Source organism: Pteropus vampyrus, unplaced genomic scaffold, assembly GCF_000151845.1.
Source record: "Pteropus vampyrus isolate Shadow unplaced genomic scaffold, Pvam_2.0 Scaffold210, whole genome shotgun sequence".
NCBI classification, from domain to species: domain Eukaryota; kingdom Metazoa; phylum Chordata; class Mammalia; order Chiroptera; family Pteropodidae; genus Pteropus; species Pteropus vampyrus.
In genome coordinates, this window is record NW_011888991.1 from 273,997 (window position 1) to 294,564 (window position 20,568).

At 36.7% G+C, this 20,568-nt stretch overlaps 1 protein-coding gene across 5 annotated transcripts in view; it reads right to left on the minus strand.

The window, feature by feature from the left end:
* The window catches only part of GRM7 (glutamate metabotropic receptor 7), an 827,189-nt gene that overhangs the window by 156,306 nt on the left and 650,315 nt on the right, over window positions 1-20,568 (minus strand). For all 5 annotated transcript variants that reach the window (XM_011372553.1, XM_011372552.1, XM_023538035.1 and 2 more), the window contains one exon: window positions 7,907-8,842. In XM_011372553.1, the coding sequence (XP_011370855.1) occupies window positions 7,907-8,842 (936 nt within the window). The remainder of the gene's footprint in view (window positions 1-7,906; window positions 8,843-20,568) is intronic.

Consider the following 20,568-nt stretch of genomic DNA (forward strand, 5'->3'; position numbering starts at 1 on the left):
CCAAAGGAAGGTGACCTTGCCTGAAACAATCCACTTTTTGCTAATACCTTCCTCTGTTCCAACCTCTTCTGCCTATCAAAGTCTTTCCTTTTATACAACTCTTCTTTCTATTTGCTAGATGCAATGCTTCCGGATCCATGTATCATTGAGTAAAGCTAGGAAGTTCTTTAAAATGTACGTAAATTTAGTTTTTTAACAAATTAGTATATAACGAATTATACATAAGTATGCAATTTGATCAGCTTTGATGTATGTTTACATCTGTTAAACCATCACCATAATCAAGATAGTAAACACATATACCACCCTCCAAATTTCCTTGTGCTCATCTGTAATTCTAAGCCCTTCTCTCTCATCCTCAGCCAATAACTAATCTGCTTTCTGACACCATAGATTAATTTGAATTTTAAAAAGAATTTTGTATAAATGAACTCATACAGTGAATACTCCTTTTTTATCTACATTATTTCACTCATCATAATTATTTAGAGATGTATCCTTGCTGTTGGATATATCGATAGTCCATTGTTTTTTATTGCAGAGTATTATTCCATTTCATGGATAAACTTTAATTTGTTTATCCATTTATCTGTTGGTGGGCATTGTAGGACTATCACAAATAAAGCTACCAGAAAAAAAATTCATGTGCAAGCATTTGTATGGACATATTCTTTCATTTCTCTTGGGTAAAGACATAGGAGGAATGGTTAGAGAAGTGTGGTAGGTGCGTGTTCCACATTTTAAGAACCTGACCAACTGTTTTCCAAAGTGATGGCGCCATTTTCTACATCTCACCATCAGTGTATGTGAGCTCCAGTTGTTCCATATCCTCACCAGCATCTGACATCATCGGTCTTTTAAATGTTGTGCTAGACGACTTAAAGATCTCATTTTCTCTTAAACAAACCTAAAAGTAGGGAAAATTATACCCACTGTGCAGAACCCAGAACCAAAGAGGTTAAATGACACATCCAAAATATATAATGTTTAGGTTCAGAGTGCCATAGGATGAAGGGGTGAAAGTGAGGGGGGTTGGTCGTCAGGCCAGCTTCTAGGACCAGAAAAACTGAGACCAGAAAGAAATCCTAGTTGGGCTAGTTTTATGATCTATAGTATGGGGATTGCAGGACCCCAAAGTAGTCCCCTCACTGCTCATCAACAGACTATGTTCGGTTATGATTTATGCTTTCAGAAAAGTTCTTTCTGAAAATAGGTGGTCTATTATGCTCTGAAATAAATGCCAAAGAACAGAGATTTGTTTGATTATCCTGGTACTAGTTATAAAGGTGAGGCCTGTATCCTTGTATTTGGGTCTCTTGGTGGCTAAAGTCTCAAAGTAAAAAAAAAAACACCTAATGGGAAAGTGTGTTCCAGGGAGAACTCCATGTGTGAGCAGATACAAAGTCTCTTGTTGAGTCTTCTCTTTTAACAGAAATTTATCTTTCTGGAGTTAATTCTCTGTTCAAACCTTCCATGGCCGGGGCCTTTTTAAAATGTAGTAAGATATTTCCTTATTAGATCTACCTCAGTTCAGTTTTACACAGGCTCTTGGTTTTCATTTGCTGAACTAGTTATTCCAGCTACAGGAAGACGCTAAGATGATGAAGGCTCTAATTATCCTAGGTGACTGCAGCTGAAATTAGCTGATGTCTGGTAAAAGGAGAAAGGAGGACTATACCATCTCAAGCCGCTGGCTAACACCGGACATGCAAACAGCTGGTTTCAAAGGGCTGTTTGGAGAGAAGTTCAGTTATCACCAAGATCACAGAAGAAAAGAGAAAGGAGATGGTTTCATATGCTTCTGATATAAATAGGATCAGACAAAACTAAACAACAGAAACAAGATCTCAGCCACCAATATGCATGCCCATCACAGCATGGATGCACAAATGGCCTCAGCATAACCTATATATTGGAACATTTCTCCCTACTGTGTTTAAATGCAAGGTAAAGGTTCTTATTAAGCCTTCCAGAAGGAAAAATAAGGATTTTTGTTTTAAAACACGTTAGCATATGTATGTAAAAAGGTACATATTTACATATCTAGAAGTAGGTCATCAGACTGTTGACAATGATTGTCTATAGAGGAAGGGATAATAGGAGTCCTTTTTCTTTCCTCATTTAAACGCTGTTTGAAAAAAGATTAAATAGTGGACAATGTTACTTGCAAAATCAAAAAAATATATATCTGTAAGTATACCTCTATTTCAGTAAACACACACACACACACACACACACACACAACATATCACTAAAGGAAAGATAAGGTATAGGCTATTCACATATTCTTTTAATGTTCAATAAGTTCAAAACAGCTTTCAGACCCGCTCTTATCTTTCCTAATCCCTCAGGCTTTCTTCAAACCAGTGCCGTCTTTTGTCAATTACGATAGCTATTTAACTAGGTTTCTTTCCTCTAACTACTTCTTGCCCTTGCTCATCCTCAAGTACTATACCTGGAATTCCCATTTCAAACTACCCAGTGCTCATATTTCTCCCAGAGTTATAAAGTTCTTTTGGCTCTCCATAGCTTCAAGGAGAAAGTCTAAAAAGTTCACAATATGGCTCCACTGCTCTTCACTGCATCATTACCTTTGTTACAGAGTCCAGGTCAGTAAAACCAGAGGGGGGTGAAATTGCATCAGAGGAAAGACCAAACATAATTCAACATATTCATAAGGGGATATTTCATCCTAAGAAAAAATATCAGGTATTTCATCTTACAAGCTATGGTATTAAAAATAAACTGGCCCAACAACTTGAAAAAAAGGGAATTTTTGCCAAAAGTTAATTTGGAAATGACACATTGGGGTTCACATTGTGTCAAAATTTGCCCATAGAATGAGGTTTTATTAAATTGTATTATTACGCTCTCTCAAATTTGCATAAGTCAAACTCACTTAAATGCAATTTGTCTCCTCATTCTATGTACCATATGCTGAAAACACCACTCCCCTATTTTTTGACATATAATTTCTCACTGGCTTGCTTAGTATTCCGATAACTTCAATCCATTTGTCACATTTTCTGTGACAATTAAGTGGAGTCTCCTTCTCCGTGTGACCATCCTTCACTTTTTGTATGACAATTGTAACATGCCTCACACTAGTCAATGCTTTTCGCAGCCCCATGTTGACCATGAGTTCCTGACAGACAAGGTTAGTGTCTTCTTTACCTTTGTAGCACAGTCCTTCACAGACTACCAGGGTCATAGTAGATGTTTCACAACTGTTAATTCAATTGTTGAAAGACCAGGAGAAAATTTTAATCAAATCCAATAGCACAGAAGCATAGATTAATATACAACTCCTGAAGAGAACTAGGACAACTCCTTTCTGTACAGCATTTGGCAATTAAAAAAGGGGGGGAGGATTTGAAATCAGACAAAATAAAGACAAACCAAAGCACACCCCATTTTCTTCACTATTCTTTACTTTTAAGCAGAATAATCTTAATGAAAGTCATTTATTGGCTTTCACCTAATGCAAGAAATAGTTGGGTGGGAAGAGGTACCAAAGGGTCATTTGTTGAAGCCTCATACTAAATCAGAAATGGCACATGATTGCAAACTCCTTCCAGTTCTGACTTATTGGTAGTGGCTGCCTAAATATGGTATTGATAAGAATAGAACACACCAGAGTTCAGGGAGATGGTGCCATTACCGATTAGTGATGCCTGCCTTGGGCATGGATCTGGGAATGTTTACCCATCCGGCAAATATTTCTGATCTCTGTATTAGTCCCTAAGTTGGTTTTGCTTTGTGTTCAGATTCTGAGTAGCAATCTACTACATGTGGAAGATCAAAAGGTCTGGCTTATAGTCTCAATCCCTCAAGAAATACCCCTGGGAAACACTCTCGTGTGCCTGGCCTCTTGCTATCTCTGGTCCCAGAGGCAGTGCCTTGCTCCTCGCTTTTAAGGTCTCTGACCCAAATCTTGGAGCTGACACTTCACTTAGACCTTTCTATTCTAAACTTTGTCTTTCATCCTGGAAAGTGTCTTTCTGATCTCCTGGTTCCTTGATCTCTTGACCTCTCATTTGCTTGGGATGAGAATTAACTTATTCCCAAAAGCTCAAAGTAGAAATCAAGGAAATATTTACCGGATATCTTCTGTGAATTGGGAAGGAAATGTTTAGGCAGTTTTAATATGCATGGATGGTTTCCGCTGCCATTATTCACACATGCTTGTTAAATAATCTAGAGTTCAGTGCCCCATTCTAGCCATACTGAACCAGTTGGAGAGGGCAGACATGCTGTATTTTTTAAAACAAATTTCTCTGGGGATCATCATGGACACAATTTTGAGAACCACTGAGTTAAGGACCCTGAGCTACTTCAGAGATTGTCAACAGTAGCCCTAATTCTGTTAGGAGAATAACGCTTCGATTTAAACCAAATAATCCTATTATGTAAATGTTGTGACCACCCTGGTTCTGTTCTGATATGAGCGGAAGAATGGTCTATGGGTGCCATTATAGAAGACACAGTCTTCCTTCAAGCCACTAATCTTTTTCCAGCAAATTTTCTTCTGGCCAGCAAATGCCTCGATCCATTTTTTTCTTCTTTTCTCACTCCCTTATCAAAACAAACACATATGCACAAAGGGGAAGACCCCTGAGACCCTGTGATCACATTTCTTGTATACCAGGATCTAATTTGCCTTTGCAGGGCCAAGTCGTACAAAATAATATACTGGCTTACGTGTACGAAATAATATACTGGCTTACTTAGAAAGTTCTCTAGACAATTGGCTAAATATCTCTGGATAAACATAGCACCTATAGGGTTTCTCAGATTTTAGCAGGGTAGACTGTATTCTTCCTACCTGAAGCATGATTCCTTTCTAGGCTGCATGCAAAACTCTCTCTATATATATACCCACAATCCAAGACTTTGTTTTTCATGGAAAACAATCTAGTTCCCCAACATATCATACCAATATGAAACAATGGACTTTCACCACACCTCACCAGACCAGCTAATGCCTACTATGCTATCCCTCTACCTTTTACAATATTACCTTGAATCATTATGATCACTTGAACATAATTCTTAAAACCAGGAATTGTTCTCTCATGGCTAAAGCTTACCTCTTCTCTCCCTGGCCAACTTGCAAGATCCTAAAAGTCACAGGATTAGCCATGATAAAACAAGATAGCAGTAATCTCCTGCATCCTCTTTAACAACAGCAAAAATAAACTTCATGGGAGTTGATGTTTTGCAAGAAATAAGACATATTCCTCTTTCTTTCTGCTGTGCTTATGAACTCAATCGATGAGAAATTTCATGAAGCTATCACTAGTATAATCAAAATGAATTAAATTTCCTGAAACAGTAAATAGTTATCACTGAGTTTGCTGCCTAATCTTTTTTTTTTTTTTCTGTTACAGTGGATTTTTTCCATTTGAAATACTTAAATTGTTACATCTAAACTAAAATGGAAGGGCTTTAATTCTATATGTTGCTAGCTTGGCAAGAATGCCTTTTGCTATGACCTCTTTGTTGCATTAGACAATTTGCCACCTTCCACAATTTAAATTCCAAGGTTTTGTGTATATAAAATATTTTTAATTGATCTCTCATGCTCCTCTAGTCATATGCCTATCATTAGGGTGTGTGCATTTTCATATACAATCCACTGTTCTCATTTGGCAATTCAGTATCTTTGTGCCAATCTACTGTGCAAAATACCATAACACACTGAGAGTATATAAGAAGGAATATGTTCCTTCTAAACTCTGGGTTAAAAGCAGACTGCTCGAAGACAGCTTAATTTTTCTTGTAGTCCAGTGCTACTAGTATGACGTCACCTAGAACGACTAGAATCAGTGAATTCAATTCCTAAAAACTTGTATATCATTTCAGGTTTTTAATGACTTAATTATACCCCTGAACTTACTGAAAAAAATCCATAGTCATGACTAAAAATGGATAGAAATGGCAAATAAAATGGTAGAGACATATGTTGTCAAATATGTGACCCAAAAAAGCTCATCTACAAAACTGCAATTATTCCTCCATTTTATATTCCTCGAGAATAAATTTATAAGAAAAGGATTTAATGTTTTTTAACCTGTTTCACAGGGAATTGTGTTTGTTTTAATAACAAAATAATTATAACTTCCATAGTTATAATTGATGATACACATTATGATGCCCATAAAAAGTTCAATGGTTATCAAGTTACCAGCATACATTTGGAGATTTTTCTTTTTCCTTCTATTGCATTTCACTACCCTAACTCATATTTTACTATTCCCTTGGCTCAGAGGTGGATAGAAGCAAGAAAATGAAATTCAAGTTGGTTTCACAGACGGTAAACATACATTATGAATGTGAAACATACTGTTAGAAACATATTATGCTCATTGAGCATATATTTTAGAAGAACGTCCTTCAAGACACTTTATGGCTAAAATCATAATCTGGAACCATTCACTGTTCTTGGCTTTAGAATTCTGTGTGATTTCATGAAATATTCACTTTTAAAAAAAATACGGTCTAAACTTATAGCTTCTGAATTAAACAATATAGGTAAAAGGCATCTTTTTAGTTGGAAAATCAGCCAAATGTCATTAATCCTTTACCTGATTAAACAGAGAACAGCAGTTATAATAAAATACCTAAGTCCTAGAACAATAGATTTGTAAATTTGTAGACATTCCTATCTCAATCCCTGTTTTCCTCATTTAGGGAACGAAGTCCCTGCATGTTTAAGAGACTTCTCAAAGTATCATGGAATCAGACTAGACCCCCAACATCCTAATTCTAATCCAACTATAACCATGCTTTCTCCTACAGAGTGTTCCAATTAGGACTCTTAAGTCTCAGTTCTGCCTTCAGCTGCAGTGACATATCAGAGCTGCCTTCATCAAGTGAAGTACACATGTTATTAACATCAATATATTAAGTCTGACCAATTTTCACATACACGAAACTATAGCCAGATGGGGTAGGTGTAGAAGTCAGATGTGTACAAATCACGATTAGAATCAACATGTTAGGGTTGCCGCATTTGCGAGCATGTCAAACTTACAGCCAGACATACATTAATCGGATTAAGAATAAACACACTAGGGCTGCCAAATACAGATTAAAAAAAAAAAGAAGCTTATAATTATATGTGCACTAACCATATCTTGGATCAACTTATTAGGGCACACTAATTTTGAAAACTAAGCCATTTCATGGCTTGATGACACTTGTTCTACCATCTATACATACATACATATACATATACATACATACATACATATACATACATACATACATATATAATATGTATATTATTTGCTGGAAAGTTGAGTCTCTGGTATCACTCTAAATCACTCAATGTGATTAATGTACCTAAGAACAAATTTTTTTCTGAATGTATCTCCATAAAGAGGCACATGACGATATATACATACATATACACACACATGCAATTTGGCAACTCTAATATGTTGTATAGCTCACATACTAGGTCCACTCCAAAGTGACGACCTAGACAGCCACTAAAAAGAAAAAGAGAGGCTAGTAATGATCTTATCCTGGAGCATAAGGAACTGTAGCCCTCTTCTGCCATTCCAAGGATATATGTGTGTAAATAGAGAGAGTGGAGAATAAATGAATAGAAAGGTTTAATTTATGCAAATTACATAGTTTCATATTGGAAAATCACTTGCTACATTGAATAATTTTATAAATTAACTTGACAAGGCTATCTCTGGTTGGTTTTCAGTGGAATGAATGAAGCAAAGTTCACTGCAGGTTTGAGACTTTTGTAGCATTGATGCCTATTAATTTAGGATTTCCCTACTCTTGGAGATACCATTCTACATATGTAAAACCTTTTGCGCTATACAATATTTACAAAAATGAACACATATTTGAAATTCATGGTGTGGTGTGCATTTTCACTTACCTTTTCCGCTGACTGAGCGGTGCCAAAAAATATTGGAATGAAGGCAAGCCATACTATACATGTCGTGTACATAGTGAATCCAATGGGCTTGGCTTCATTAAAATTCTCTGGGACACCCCGAGTCTTGATGGCATAAACAGTACATGTGACCATGAGAAGAATGCTATATCCCAAGGAGCAAATGATTTGGAGGTCTGTAATGTCACATTTAAGAACTCCCCTGGCCTGCTCAGGGTTCATTGTCTTATGTTCATCATAGTCTACGATGATGTTGGGTGGGTCGATGCCAAACCAAATGAAAACACCTAGAAGCTGAACTGATATTAAAATGGAAGTGATTGCCAGCTGTGATGTTGGGCTTATGAGTCTGGGAGCTGTCACTGATTTCTTGCCCTGCTCAAATATGCGATAAATCCGATTGGTTTTTGTCAAGAGGGCTGCATAACTGATGCACATCCCCAAGCCCAAGAAAACTCTCCGGAAAGAACATACTGCCACATCAGGTTTGGCTATCATCAGGAAAGTGATGATGTAGCAAAGAAAGATGCCCGTCAACAGAACATAGCTGAGTTCCCTCCCAGATGCCCGGACTATGGGCGTGTCATTGTATCGGATGAAAGTGGCCATGACAAAGATGGTGGCGATAATCCCCAACATTGCTAGAAATACAGGGATGACGGCCCAGGGGGAATGCCACTCCAGTTTGATGATGGGGATATCCTGGCAGCCAGTCCGGTTTTCATTGGGCCGTTGGTCATAGGGGCAATGCTGGCACGTCATCTCATCAAACTGGTACTGGTAGCCGTCGCAAGGCTCACACGTCCAGCAGCAAAGAGTGCCCTTCTGTAACTTCTTTCTTTGGCCAGGGTTGCATGGCAGTGTACACACTGAGGGAGGGATCTCTCGGACTCCTTTACCCCATTGCATGTCCTCAATCTGCAGCGTGGGAAATAAGAAGGTGCAACAGGCACATCATTTAAGAGAAAAGGAAAAGCACAATAACAACAAACAGTAATAATAGCAGGATTTGACACCTGATGAGATTATGTAACTTACCCCCAGTAATTAGGAGCTACAACCAAGATTTGACTCCCTACTATTTCACTGCAGCATCCTTACTCTTCAATACTATAGAATATGTTCCAAATGTGCCTGATGCTAAGAATTCCCTGTGGCAACTCTTTTTTTTTTTGTCTTTTTCCTGTCACAACTCTTGAAAATACAAATTCCTTGTCTCTACTCTAGACCTCCCATATAAGAATATTCTGAGAAAGAGCCTTTAGATCTTTATTTTTAACAAGTGCCCAAAGGATTCTTATGATTAGATAAATACTGACATGTTCTCTATTGCCTTCTCCAGAATAAGTGTAAATGTCCCAGACCAAGCTAAACACAAACAAAAAGCTTAAGTAATCTAAAAAGTTACATTTGTCTCCTTTATTAGGTATTTTTTAAAAAATTGTTTTAAAGTTATTTTGGATGACATTGCAGTATTCACCTTCCCTAAAATTCTGTAGGCATCACTGCCATTTTCATTGAGAAATTTTGGAGCAAGGTGAACCTATCCTATTATTTATCACACAGGAGTGATAAGGTTCATTACCGAAGACTTAGACTATAGTGGAGTATATCTTAAAAGATCAGGAAGCATTTGATAAGAAAAAAATGCTGTCTGGAAACCTTACAAGATTGGCTACAAATCTATTTGGAGATGACATTTAACTAAAACACTATGTCATCTTAGGGGAGGATGAAAGTGTATTTGCTTAATTCAAATATTGATTTTCTTGAAGAGAATTTATAACCAACAATGTTCTGAGAAATAATGGCATTAGAAACAAAACACTTTATTACTGAGCTGAAATAACATCTTTGCCAGCACAGCATGTATTCTTAATTTTTCCTGATATCAGTTCTTCAGATCTCCTTTCTATGTGCTTCCTGTGAGATGGAACTTATACTAAGAAGCTCCAGGGGTTGCACGCATGACTCATGTGTGGCCAATTCGAATATTGCAATGGTCCTCAAGCCTGAGTATACATCAGAATCACTCGGAGGGCTTGTTACAACCCAGTATGCTGGCTCCACTCTCTATTTTCCAATTTATTGGATATGGAACGGGAATCTGAGAATATGTATTTCTAACAAAATTGCAAATGATGTTGCTGGGGGTTCTCTAGGAACCATACTTCATCAATCACTGATACATTCTCCTCCTAGCCACAGAGATTGGGTTAGGAATGGAATCATTATGGAATAGCCCAGAATTTAATTTTATGGTTTTCCTACAATCACATAGGTTAAAAATCTTTGATTTTTTTTTTTTTTTTGACTTGCAGTTTCCTGCATGTTAAGATGCTGGTGCTCATGACTATAGGAAAGAAAGAGTTTATTATAAAAAGAACTCAACACAAAGAAAAGCAGAGTAGAGAGTTGAAGACAAAGATTATTCTTGAGCTTGTCTGAGCTCCTGGATGTAGATATGCCTAAAGCAGGAATTCCCTAGCTTATGCCATTATGTAAGCCAATAAATTCTGCTATGCTGAAACACTTTAAATTGCATTTCTATCACATGCAACCAAGAGTTTTGAAAAGTATATGTACTAAATAAGTAATTTCAGGATCTACAAGTTGCAAAAGATGTACTTAACAAATTTACAGAAGAAATTCCAATGTATAAATTTGGCTGATATTCTCCATACATAGTTAATTGAATTTTTAATACGATTGAACCAAAAATATGTATTAGAAAGATATTAGAAAGTCTGAGTCTTTTTTAGAGATAAAAATAATTTTAAGAGATAAGGTGGAAAAAAAATCATAGCTCATTGGAATTTCACTGTTGTGTTAAAACAGAATGTAATTTGTAGTGTGGTATGATACTTCCATCAAAACTTGAATGAGAACTACATTCAAAATCTGAATCAAATGTAGTTAACTCTGAAAAAAAAAAGTCTCAGGAATTAAACTTCATAAAATATCATAACCTTCCAATGGTTGAGTTTAAACTTTAACTGGAGACCTGAGAATCTTTAGATGACTCATGTGAACTCATTTGCCTGAGCATAAAACTTAAGTCAGCACTAATAAATCTCACTAAATATAAATAAAATAAATCTAACTAAATATAAACCATAATCACTTCTTTCTTGGCATCATCATTTTTGTGGCAGTAAGTCAACAAGAGCCATCCCAAAGTCATAACATTAAGGAAATAATTTGCAATAACAGAAAAACATACATTAACTTTACAAATGTCAAATTTCAAGAAGCTAGAATCAAAAAAATTAGTATTATTAATACAAATGTGTTCAAATGTCAAATTAAAAGGTATTACGCACTGTTAGCAAAAGATTAAAAAAAACTATAAATTTTATTAGTCAAACTTGAGATTGCCTGATTCCAACACTAGTGGATATTAATAGGCCACGTGATTAAACTTAATCTATCAGAATAGATGTAGGGCTTGTACAAATATAAAAACAAATTATCATCATGTCATATTTTACAGTCAATTTTAAATGTTGCCAACTATTTTTATTTCCTCTTGGAATAAAATAAAATTTCCAACAATGCTGAAAAGCTTTCTTTTTTCTCAACTTATCCTGACATATGAGAGTTGTAACTATAAACATTACATTGATTGGTTACTTAATTTGTTTTTAATTTTCATTTAAAGTACATCTCAACTCAATTTAATTATATATATTAAACCAACAAAGTTGCCTCTTCTTCAAATGAACAAAATCTAATTTACTTTCTTTGTCAACAAAAATCATTATTGATAATGTAAACTGTGCTCCATGAATGTACTAAGTGACCTTTAAAATCTCCGGTTAGTGAGAATTTTGTTAAAACAAGACATATGCCTTGTGCATATCTATACCCAACCAAATTCAGTGTCTTGTTTCATAAGGTTAACAACAACAACAAAACAATGGTCACCTGCAAATGCCCATGAGCACTTATTTAAGGGAGAATAATAATTTAGGGCTATGAAAAAATCAACTATAATGTCAGTTTACTTTGCTAGAAGGCTACTAGGAATGCAAACTTCAAGTTTATTCTAAACTCTGCAACAAAACTGTTTCAGGTAGCTGGATAGCCTAACTTAAAGCACAGAAAGTTTAGGATAAAGGCTAGGATGTTCACCATCATTTAGAAGCTAGAGTTCTAAATTCCCTAATAAGGATGCATTTTCTTCCTAGACACTCAACATTTATGGCTATTGGATACTGGATCTGCTCAGTAGCTGGTTTATGGGTAAGGACTATTGTGATCCCAATTCTTGACAAGAGAATAGAACTTTATAGCTAGTACCATCAATTAACACCATGCATGGGATATAGATTGTATGGATAGGTGGACTAATGTTTTAGAAAAGAGAAAATTATGCAGTTCTGGCTAATGAAAGCAAGGATAAGCCTGTCGTGGAGTCCTAGGAAAATGTTCTTCACTTTAAAAAAAAAGACACAAAGAAGAGATATGCTGTCTTCAGCCTTTGACCTTTGATGTATGCAAACATGACTTATGCAACTGCAGCAGCCATTTTGCAACCATGAAAAGACAAGTCTAAGGAACCATGCCAACATGCTGAGGATAGGGAAAAAAAAAGGTAAAATAAATTCATGTCTTTGATGGTACGATGTCACCAAATTAACCAATATGTACCACTCTACCGCTGAATTACAAATATGAAATGATAAATTTCGTGGGTAGTATACTACTTGCAGTCAAATGTTTAACTAATACACTCTTTCTTGCTTCTGCATCTGGTATGTGCAGACCTCCTGAGTCTGTTAGACAATTAGCCGGTAATTCCAATTCTTACATAAATAATATATAGCTCGAGAATGAAAAGGAACTTTTGAATCATACATGATCAGAAACACTTGTCTTTGTCTCCTGAAAATGCTCAGCAAAGGGAGTGGTAAAGTCCTGGATTCAGAATATCGGCTGTGACTCCACTGCTGCTGGCTCAGACAGAAACAATGAAGAAGCACCTGTCAGCTATAGTTCTCCAGCCCATGTATTTGGCAAAAGAAAAATTGAGGTCTGGCTCTAGTAGAGAAAGAGCTATTCCACAAGGAATGTGCAGACCTTATAATCACTGGAATTTTAAAATAAAACCAAATTAGTTGTTGTCTGACTGCCAAATGCAGAAATCAAACAGTGATAAAATTTTTATAAACAGTGTTTGGTGCATCCATTTTTATCTAGAAGAGATCTGTTCCTTTCTCCACACAGATACTCTCTATCTGAAAGAAAATTTTGTCACTCCAGGGATATTTTCTCTGGTGAAATTGATTTGCATATTTCCAAAGCTTACTCTGCAGACCAAGCTGGCTGTTGTTTCTACTGCATAATTCTCTGCAATATTAGGTTTACTTATTGAAACCTTAATAGAATGAGCTAATTTTAAAAGAGCTTTCTTATTAAAATGCCATTTGTTCATTAAAATACATTTGTCTCATCTAATTTATAGAAAAAGCTTTTAAGAAAAATACAGAGGAATGTTGAATTTTCAATACTAGAAAAGAACTAGGTTTTGGTTCTGGTTGAGAGAGTGGGTAAAGTGGAATGGCTAGCAAGAGCTTCACAAGGAATTCTGTAGCACCTCAGTGTCTTTTTTTTTTTTTTTTTTTTTTAACTTAGCCCTTATTTTTATAACTTAGGCAGCATGACTAGATTGTGAAATAAAATTTCAGGACTGGTATATTAAAATAAAAGCACTCATTAATTTACATCATATTTATCCAAAATTCGTAATGAATTATCTTTTTAATGTACTCTAAAAAGTAAGTACCATACATGATATTATTAAGATTAGCTTTTTACTATGGTGGACCGTGGTCATTCATGGAGGGATTCTAAGCTTCGTCTCATTATAAAACCCCAGGAGGTCTAGGATCTGGATAGATTTGTACTGTTTACTAAGACTTTATTTTGAGTTAAGCCAGTGGGTCTCAAAGTTGCCTACACATCTGAATCACTTGAAGATCTTTTAAAAATTCCAAACAGGCATCAGTGTGTTTTTAAAGCTCATGTATAGAACATAAAGAATTAAGAACTTCTGGAAGAACATACAGAGCTTAATATTTCAAAAACTGAAAACACAATCAGCACACAAACATTTATACCACAGATACAACCCTATGTGACTTCAGCAGATTCATGTATGACCAAACTAACATGCTTATTCTGGTATCAACCAGCATTAAACACAGAGGATTAGGATTATGAGCAAATCAATGGAGGAGATAATGGAGAAAAGGAAACTACCATATCCACTACAGATAACACAACCACACCTACCACAATAAATACGCCTATACCATGGTATCAGACACTACAATTTAAGTTTGTACCACCAAAGGATAAAATAGCTATGCTTTACTGGATACTTGATCGTGATACATTGTTTGATAGTTGTGTGTGTAATAAGTACCACTGGCCTTGCATGGCCAGGTGAAAATGTGATGTGTGATTAGATTGTAGTATTGTATTTGTGTGATATTAGGATATAAGTGATCCCTCCTCACCATCTGTGATATAGTGCCAAGAAATCAGGGGATGGAATGTATAGGGAATAAAGAATTAAGGACATTTTGGATTTTAAAAAAAAGATTCTATGGGAGCCATGATAGTAATGTCAACTGGCACATAATGGGAACACCCTTAGGGGGTGACCAGAATGCTCCAAAACACTGCCACTCATAAGCTCCCACTGCAGGAGCAGATAAGCTAAGGATTCCATCCCGTAAGGATCATGGAAGCTGAACACCTCAGACAGACCACACTCAAACTTGACCTGAGAACATCACTAATGTGTAAGCTGACCACCCGTGTAGCCAGTTAACAGAGCTCGCTTCGGAGACACTAAGGACTTCCATCCCTTCTCTCTGTTGCATAAGACTGTACTTCCCCTCTCTGTGTGCTGTGTGTTAACCTGTGTGGATATCTGATTTGGTTTATCTGAGAAGGTTTCACTCAATAAACCTACCACTGTGGAAGGATACAAACGTGTTCAGGGGTGTTACTTTGATAGTCATCTTCCTTGCTTGCAACAGCTCATCAGGTGATATATAGATAAGTTTTGGAACCATTGAACTAAGCTCTCTGATAGACTGTGATTTAGAAAAAAAGCTTTGTGTTGTTTAGATAACCTAATGATTACAGATTTACTTCTCCTGGCTTTTACTCTTGATGCTGTGATGCACTATCTCATTAAAAGTCTGAATGGGACACATAAAATGCTCAGTTATACTCTATTATAATTTAATGGGAAAGCATGACGCTGTAGTGGCATTAAATTTTGCACAGTTAGGTTTCCCAACTTAAGTTTCATGTCACTGGCAAAATAACTTAAAATGCCTACATCGGCCTAGCACATAAAGTAAACAAATGAAGTGGATGGTAGTAAGAAACATTTCTTCCCTCAAAACAACCAAGTCTAAAGGAACACATTATTATCATACACACATACAAAAATGTGTTAATTTATCTATCAAGAACAGATTTTATAAAAGTTCCGCCTAAGTGATCTGCATTTAATGTTTCAATGCTTGCATTTCCCTCAAGGACAGAGCAATGAGGTGGGTGCTTATTTTAAATATACATAATGAAAAGCTCCCAGACTAATTGAACAGTTTGCCCCTGAAGTAAATTTAGGTTTCTCTTTCTTGATGAAAACTTTTTATACCTCTAATTGAAAAGAGCTGACTTAATTTGGTTTCAGAATTTTATTTATTTTTGAGAACAGGTTTATTTGGAACTTTTCAATTTTTTATAATATTGATGCCTTTTTAAAAATACCATATACTCAGATAGCCAAACAATGCACATCTCTGACACTACTTAGCTGCCTCTTTCAGAAATAATATTGCCACTAGGGGAACCACCTCCTTACAATTTATATGCTAACTACAAATGATCTCTTATATTTATCTCTCTTTGGGGACATAGTCCCCTAAAAAATGCTTACCAAACAAAGATTATTTATTTAATTTTGTTCAAATTATTAAATACATGTGAAAGTCATTTTTTACACCTTGAAATTCTTTAATTCTTTGTAATATAATCATATTGATGTGGATGCCTCAAAAATACTTCAGTTTATACTTGTTCAAAATTGAACTCATGATTGGCACTGGGATTGGCAAACTATGGCCCATGGGCCAAATCCTGCCCTCTGCCTGTTTTTGGAAATAACATTTTATTGGAACATCGTCACACTTGTCCATTTATATTTTGTCTATGGTCGTTTTTATGCTACCATGGCAGAATGGAGTAGTTGTGAATGGACGGCCTGCAAAGCCTAAACTATTTACTATCTGGCATTTTACAGAAAATATTGGCTGACTCAGATCCAGAGAAAACAGGAGGACAAAGCCCTAGTCCAGGGCGGCCTTATCTATTCATAAACTAGAGGTCTTGTCCTTTCTCTTGTCACCCTCATATCTAAGTTACCAACAACTTGCATAGATTTTATCTCTTGAAAATCACCAAAGTAAATCATTTCATCCAACAAACTTACTGGGTGCTGGACCTGTCTTAGTTTCAAGGAACAAAATAGAAAGAAATGAGCGCCTTAGAGAAATAAATCCTCTTTTCTCATTGTTGTTCCTACGATAGCAGGTTAACAGATTAGACCCAATCATTACTGTACAATAAATCATCAGTTGTTTCCCACAGGACTGGAATGGAACTAGGAGGTCACAGCCAACCAGAAAGGAGAACCAAAAGATCCTACAGGTCTCAATGAGTCTGTGGAGGCTGCTCAGAAAAAAAATCTTGCCGTAAAGATGACCATATGATGTCACAAGGCTAAAATCGCCCAGAACTACGAATTTGTCCATGCAATCCATGACACTGTATGAACGCCTGCACATACCCAATAAAACCTCATATATCAGATGATATGATCCCAATAAATATGCATAACTTCTCTACTTTTAACCCTTTACATTTCACCCCCAAATCCCAATCCAACCAGAAAACAGATGGAAGTTTTGTCTCCTGTCTCCTTGCTGGCTGACCTTGCAATAAAAGCTTTTTCTTTCTCAAGAGCAGATACCATATTATTGGCCCCGATGTGCTAGGGCAACAGGGCCTTGCTTGTTAACACTACCACACCTCCTTTGCAAAAACATCCTATAAAATTTTCCCACTTCCCTTTCCTTCAGGGCCATTCCTAATTCAATTTGCTGCCCTACAGCCAGAAGGATTAGCATGCAGATTTAATCAAGTCACCTTTTTGCTTAATCCCTTCAAAGACTCTCCTAGCACTTAAACCTCCTAAATAACCCTGCATAATCTGGCAGGGACACACATCGATTGACTTCATTCTCCTGCTTTTACTTCCATGAAATTTCCTGCCTCAGTGAGTTTTGCTCTGCAATATGCTGATCAGGGAAGTCCCTACTCCCACTGGATTGGATCTTCCTTTTATAAATTCTCGAAGATTCCTTTTTAAAGAAATTAACACAGTTTTTAATTATGTAAATATGTGACTTCATTAAAGTCTATCTTCCAAGTCACATGAGGGCTTCATGAAATCAGAGCTTTTGTTCACTTATTCACTGTTAGAAACTCAAATCTAGGAGGGTTGGATTGAATGAGTGAAGGACACATTGTGATCAGAGAAAAAAAGACTGACCACTCCTTTAGAAGTGATTTTTCTCCAGCCAAAATTTGAGTTTAACTGTAATGAGACATGATGAAATGATCCATAATTATTTGTGTGAGTCTCATCTGTTTCTGGTCATTTACAACACATCTATAGAGTGAAAGTTTACAATTGAAATGTCCTTGGCATTTATGTGAGGAAAGAAGGGGAATTAAATATGGAGCACTCAATTGCTAGGTAGAGGAAAAATGAACATAATTACCACACCAGGGAGAGAGAAAAATGTCACGTACGATCTGCAGCCAAGGACAGAAGTTGATTTCAATAGGTCCCCAAGTGTTCTCTGAAAACTCTATTTTCTCCATTGGTAAACTTAACTACAATAAAAGTAGGAAGACAATGAGCTAGGAAGTCAAATACTGGGTTCAAAGGCTAAGTTCATCACTTCCAGACAGTAAGCCTATAGGCAAATTGTCAAAGGGGAGTGTCAGTTTCCCAAGCTTATTGGTTATGAAGACTAAATTAGATAACACGTGTAAGACACTACAGTGTCTGAGAAGTCATAGCTGCCTAAATAATTATTAATGTTTATTAGAATATTTTATGACTTCAATGATCAGTATAATCTATGCAAAAAACTTTTAAGATAGTCCTTCCCACTTTTTTTCTTTTTATTTACCCTCTCTTTAATTCCCCCCTCACCCTTCCACCCCTGACCTACAGATGTTGCTGTCTCCCCTTAAGAACTGGATCTCTGAAGGCAGTGTCTCCTCCCATGCACACCCGGGGCCTGGTGCACCCGGGCCTTGGCACCCCTGGCACACTTGGGGGGCCTGATGCACCCCGGGGTATGGTCCATGGCTCCACCTGGGGTGCGAACCCAGGATCTTCGGTGTGTAAAGCAGACACGCTAACCGCTACACTATGGAGCCACCCCTGGTCATCCCCACTCTTGAACTCTGATGCTCCAACTAAATATCAGCAGCAATTAATGTCATAGTGGCATTTAAGACTCTATGCATCTAAAACTAAACATATCTTTCTTCCCTTTCTCTAGATCTTGCCACATACCTTTCAATCTGTCTTGGTATACCACAGTAGTTAATCACATGAGCATTGTACTCAGATGGACATGGGCTCAAATCCTGGCACAGCGATCATGGACAAGTCATTTAAGCTCTCTGAACCTTATCTATCTATTTATTATTTATTTATCTAATTTATTTATATCTATGAAGTAAAAGTAGTAAGGATTACCTCCTAGACTTAGCAAGAAAGTTAATATATGTGAAGCATATTGTCTGACACATAGTAAAAGCTAAACAAGTTATGTCTACTGAAATTATTAGTGACAGTCCTGCCATCTTTCATACTCTTCTCTACCTGCACCTCTCAAAAAATAACTGTTGCAAAGTTTGTTCCAGTCTTCTTCCACAAACCCCTTTCCTATTTTTCCCCAAAGACATGGATCAAATAAAGTTACTATTGTGTACTCTTAATTGTTCTCTCTGATTTTAGGTCTTCTCATTTATTTCTTATTCCTTTACTCTGTTATATTTCTCTTCATAGCTACTATCTGAACTTAAACATCTGGGTGTTTACCTCTTTATTCATCTCTCCACTTGAGAGTACTTCTGTTTACTCTGTGCCTAGAAGTGCGACTCAAAATGGCTACTTGTCATAGTTGTCACAGTGCCTTGGAAAGAGAGTATGGTTCTACTGACGCTGGACTAAAATCCACCACCCACCAGAGACAGTGTAGTCACCTCATTTTAGTGTTCATGTGATCCAAAGCAGATCCCTAACTCTGTGCTGCAGCTTCATCTGTCTCCCCGCCGGCCCCGCCCCATATACACATTGCTCTTCCAGCAAAGGGCACTACTTATGCATCCCTTTAATACTTTTTGATGCCTTTTTTGCATTACTTACCTTACACTCATCTTCTTAGCTGTCATTCTTTTCCCTTAATTCTTCAACAACTCTCTCAAATGCCCCAAATCTTCCCTGATGACTCCTCCAAGCTAGAAATGCCTTCTCCCTTTGTTGAAATCTCTTAGCTTTTTTTCAGGACTGTTCTCCTACCTCTTCTACTTACACTTGGAAAATTGGGGCCACTATGTATTTTTAAAAACACCTTAGAGTCTAAAAGGTGAAATAGAACCTGGGCAGATTCTATCCTAAGAAAGAACTTCCGGATTAGGACATAAAAGGATACACTCTAAGGAGAAAAATGCCTTTTTTTTTTTTAATGCCCCTGAGTGCTCCTTATTTTTCCTGTTTTGTTGGAGCCTCCCAATTCTGACTTGCTTAAATATGACAAATTACACAAGCAAGAACAATAGAAGTCCTCAAATCACTGCTACTAAATCTTCTTTTCTAATCAGCCATTCATCTTAGGTTTTCACACTCCAGACAACTTGCAAATTGTTTTGCACACACTCACCTGGGGTGAGTCATACTCTCTGCCAGGTAAGTAGGGAAGAATGCTGATCCATCAGTTTACTACCTGATACAAGAAGGCTTTTGATTTTCTTGTTTGGTTTTTTTTCTAAGCCTCTGAATCTCTTGCTTCCCTTCTTTAAACTAGAGGAGCAAATCTGTTTGTTTGTTTGTTTTTTTATACTGATTACTTAAGATAGTAACCCCACATTTCATTATGATGAATATCAGCCCTGTGACATATCTTTTGAACACAGGAAACCCCTTATTCAATATTGCCATGTCAGGGGGAGCCACAGTGCGTACTAGTTTATTAAAGACCCTGAGACGTTTTGTTACTAAGAGGAGACTATGTCTTGATATAAGCCATGGTTTCTAATTCATTTGAGTACAGAATGAACATTCTTCCCCCTGTAACATTTATTATCTCAACATCCTGCAGACTCTGCGTCCCTCCAGTAACACTGAAAAATAGTGACATTGGGTAACTAATACTTTGATTGGGATTCTTACCTGTGGGGTCACGGAAAGTCAGAGAATACGAACTGGGTGATAACTCCCAGAATACTAGCTGGGTGATCTTCAGCTTCTGTGA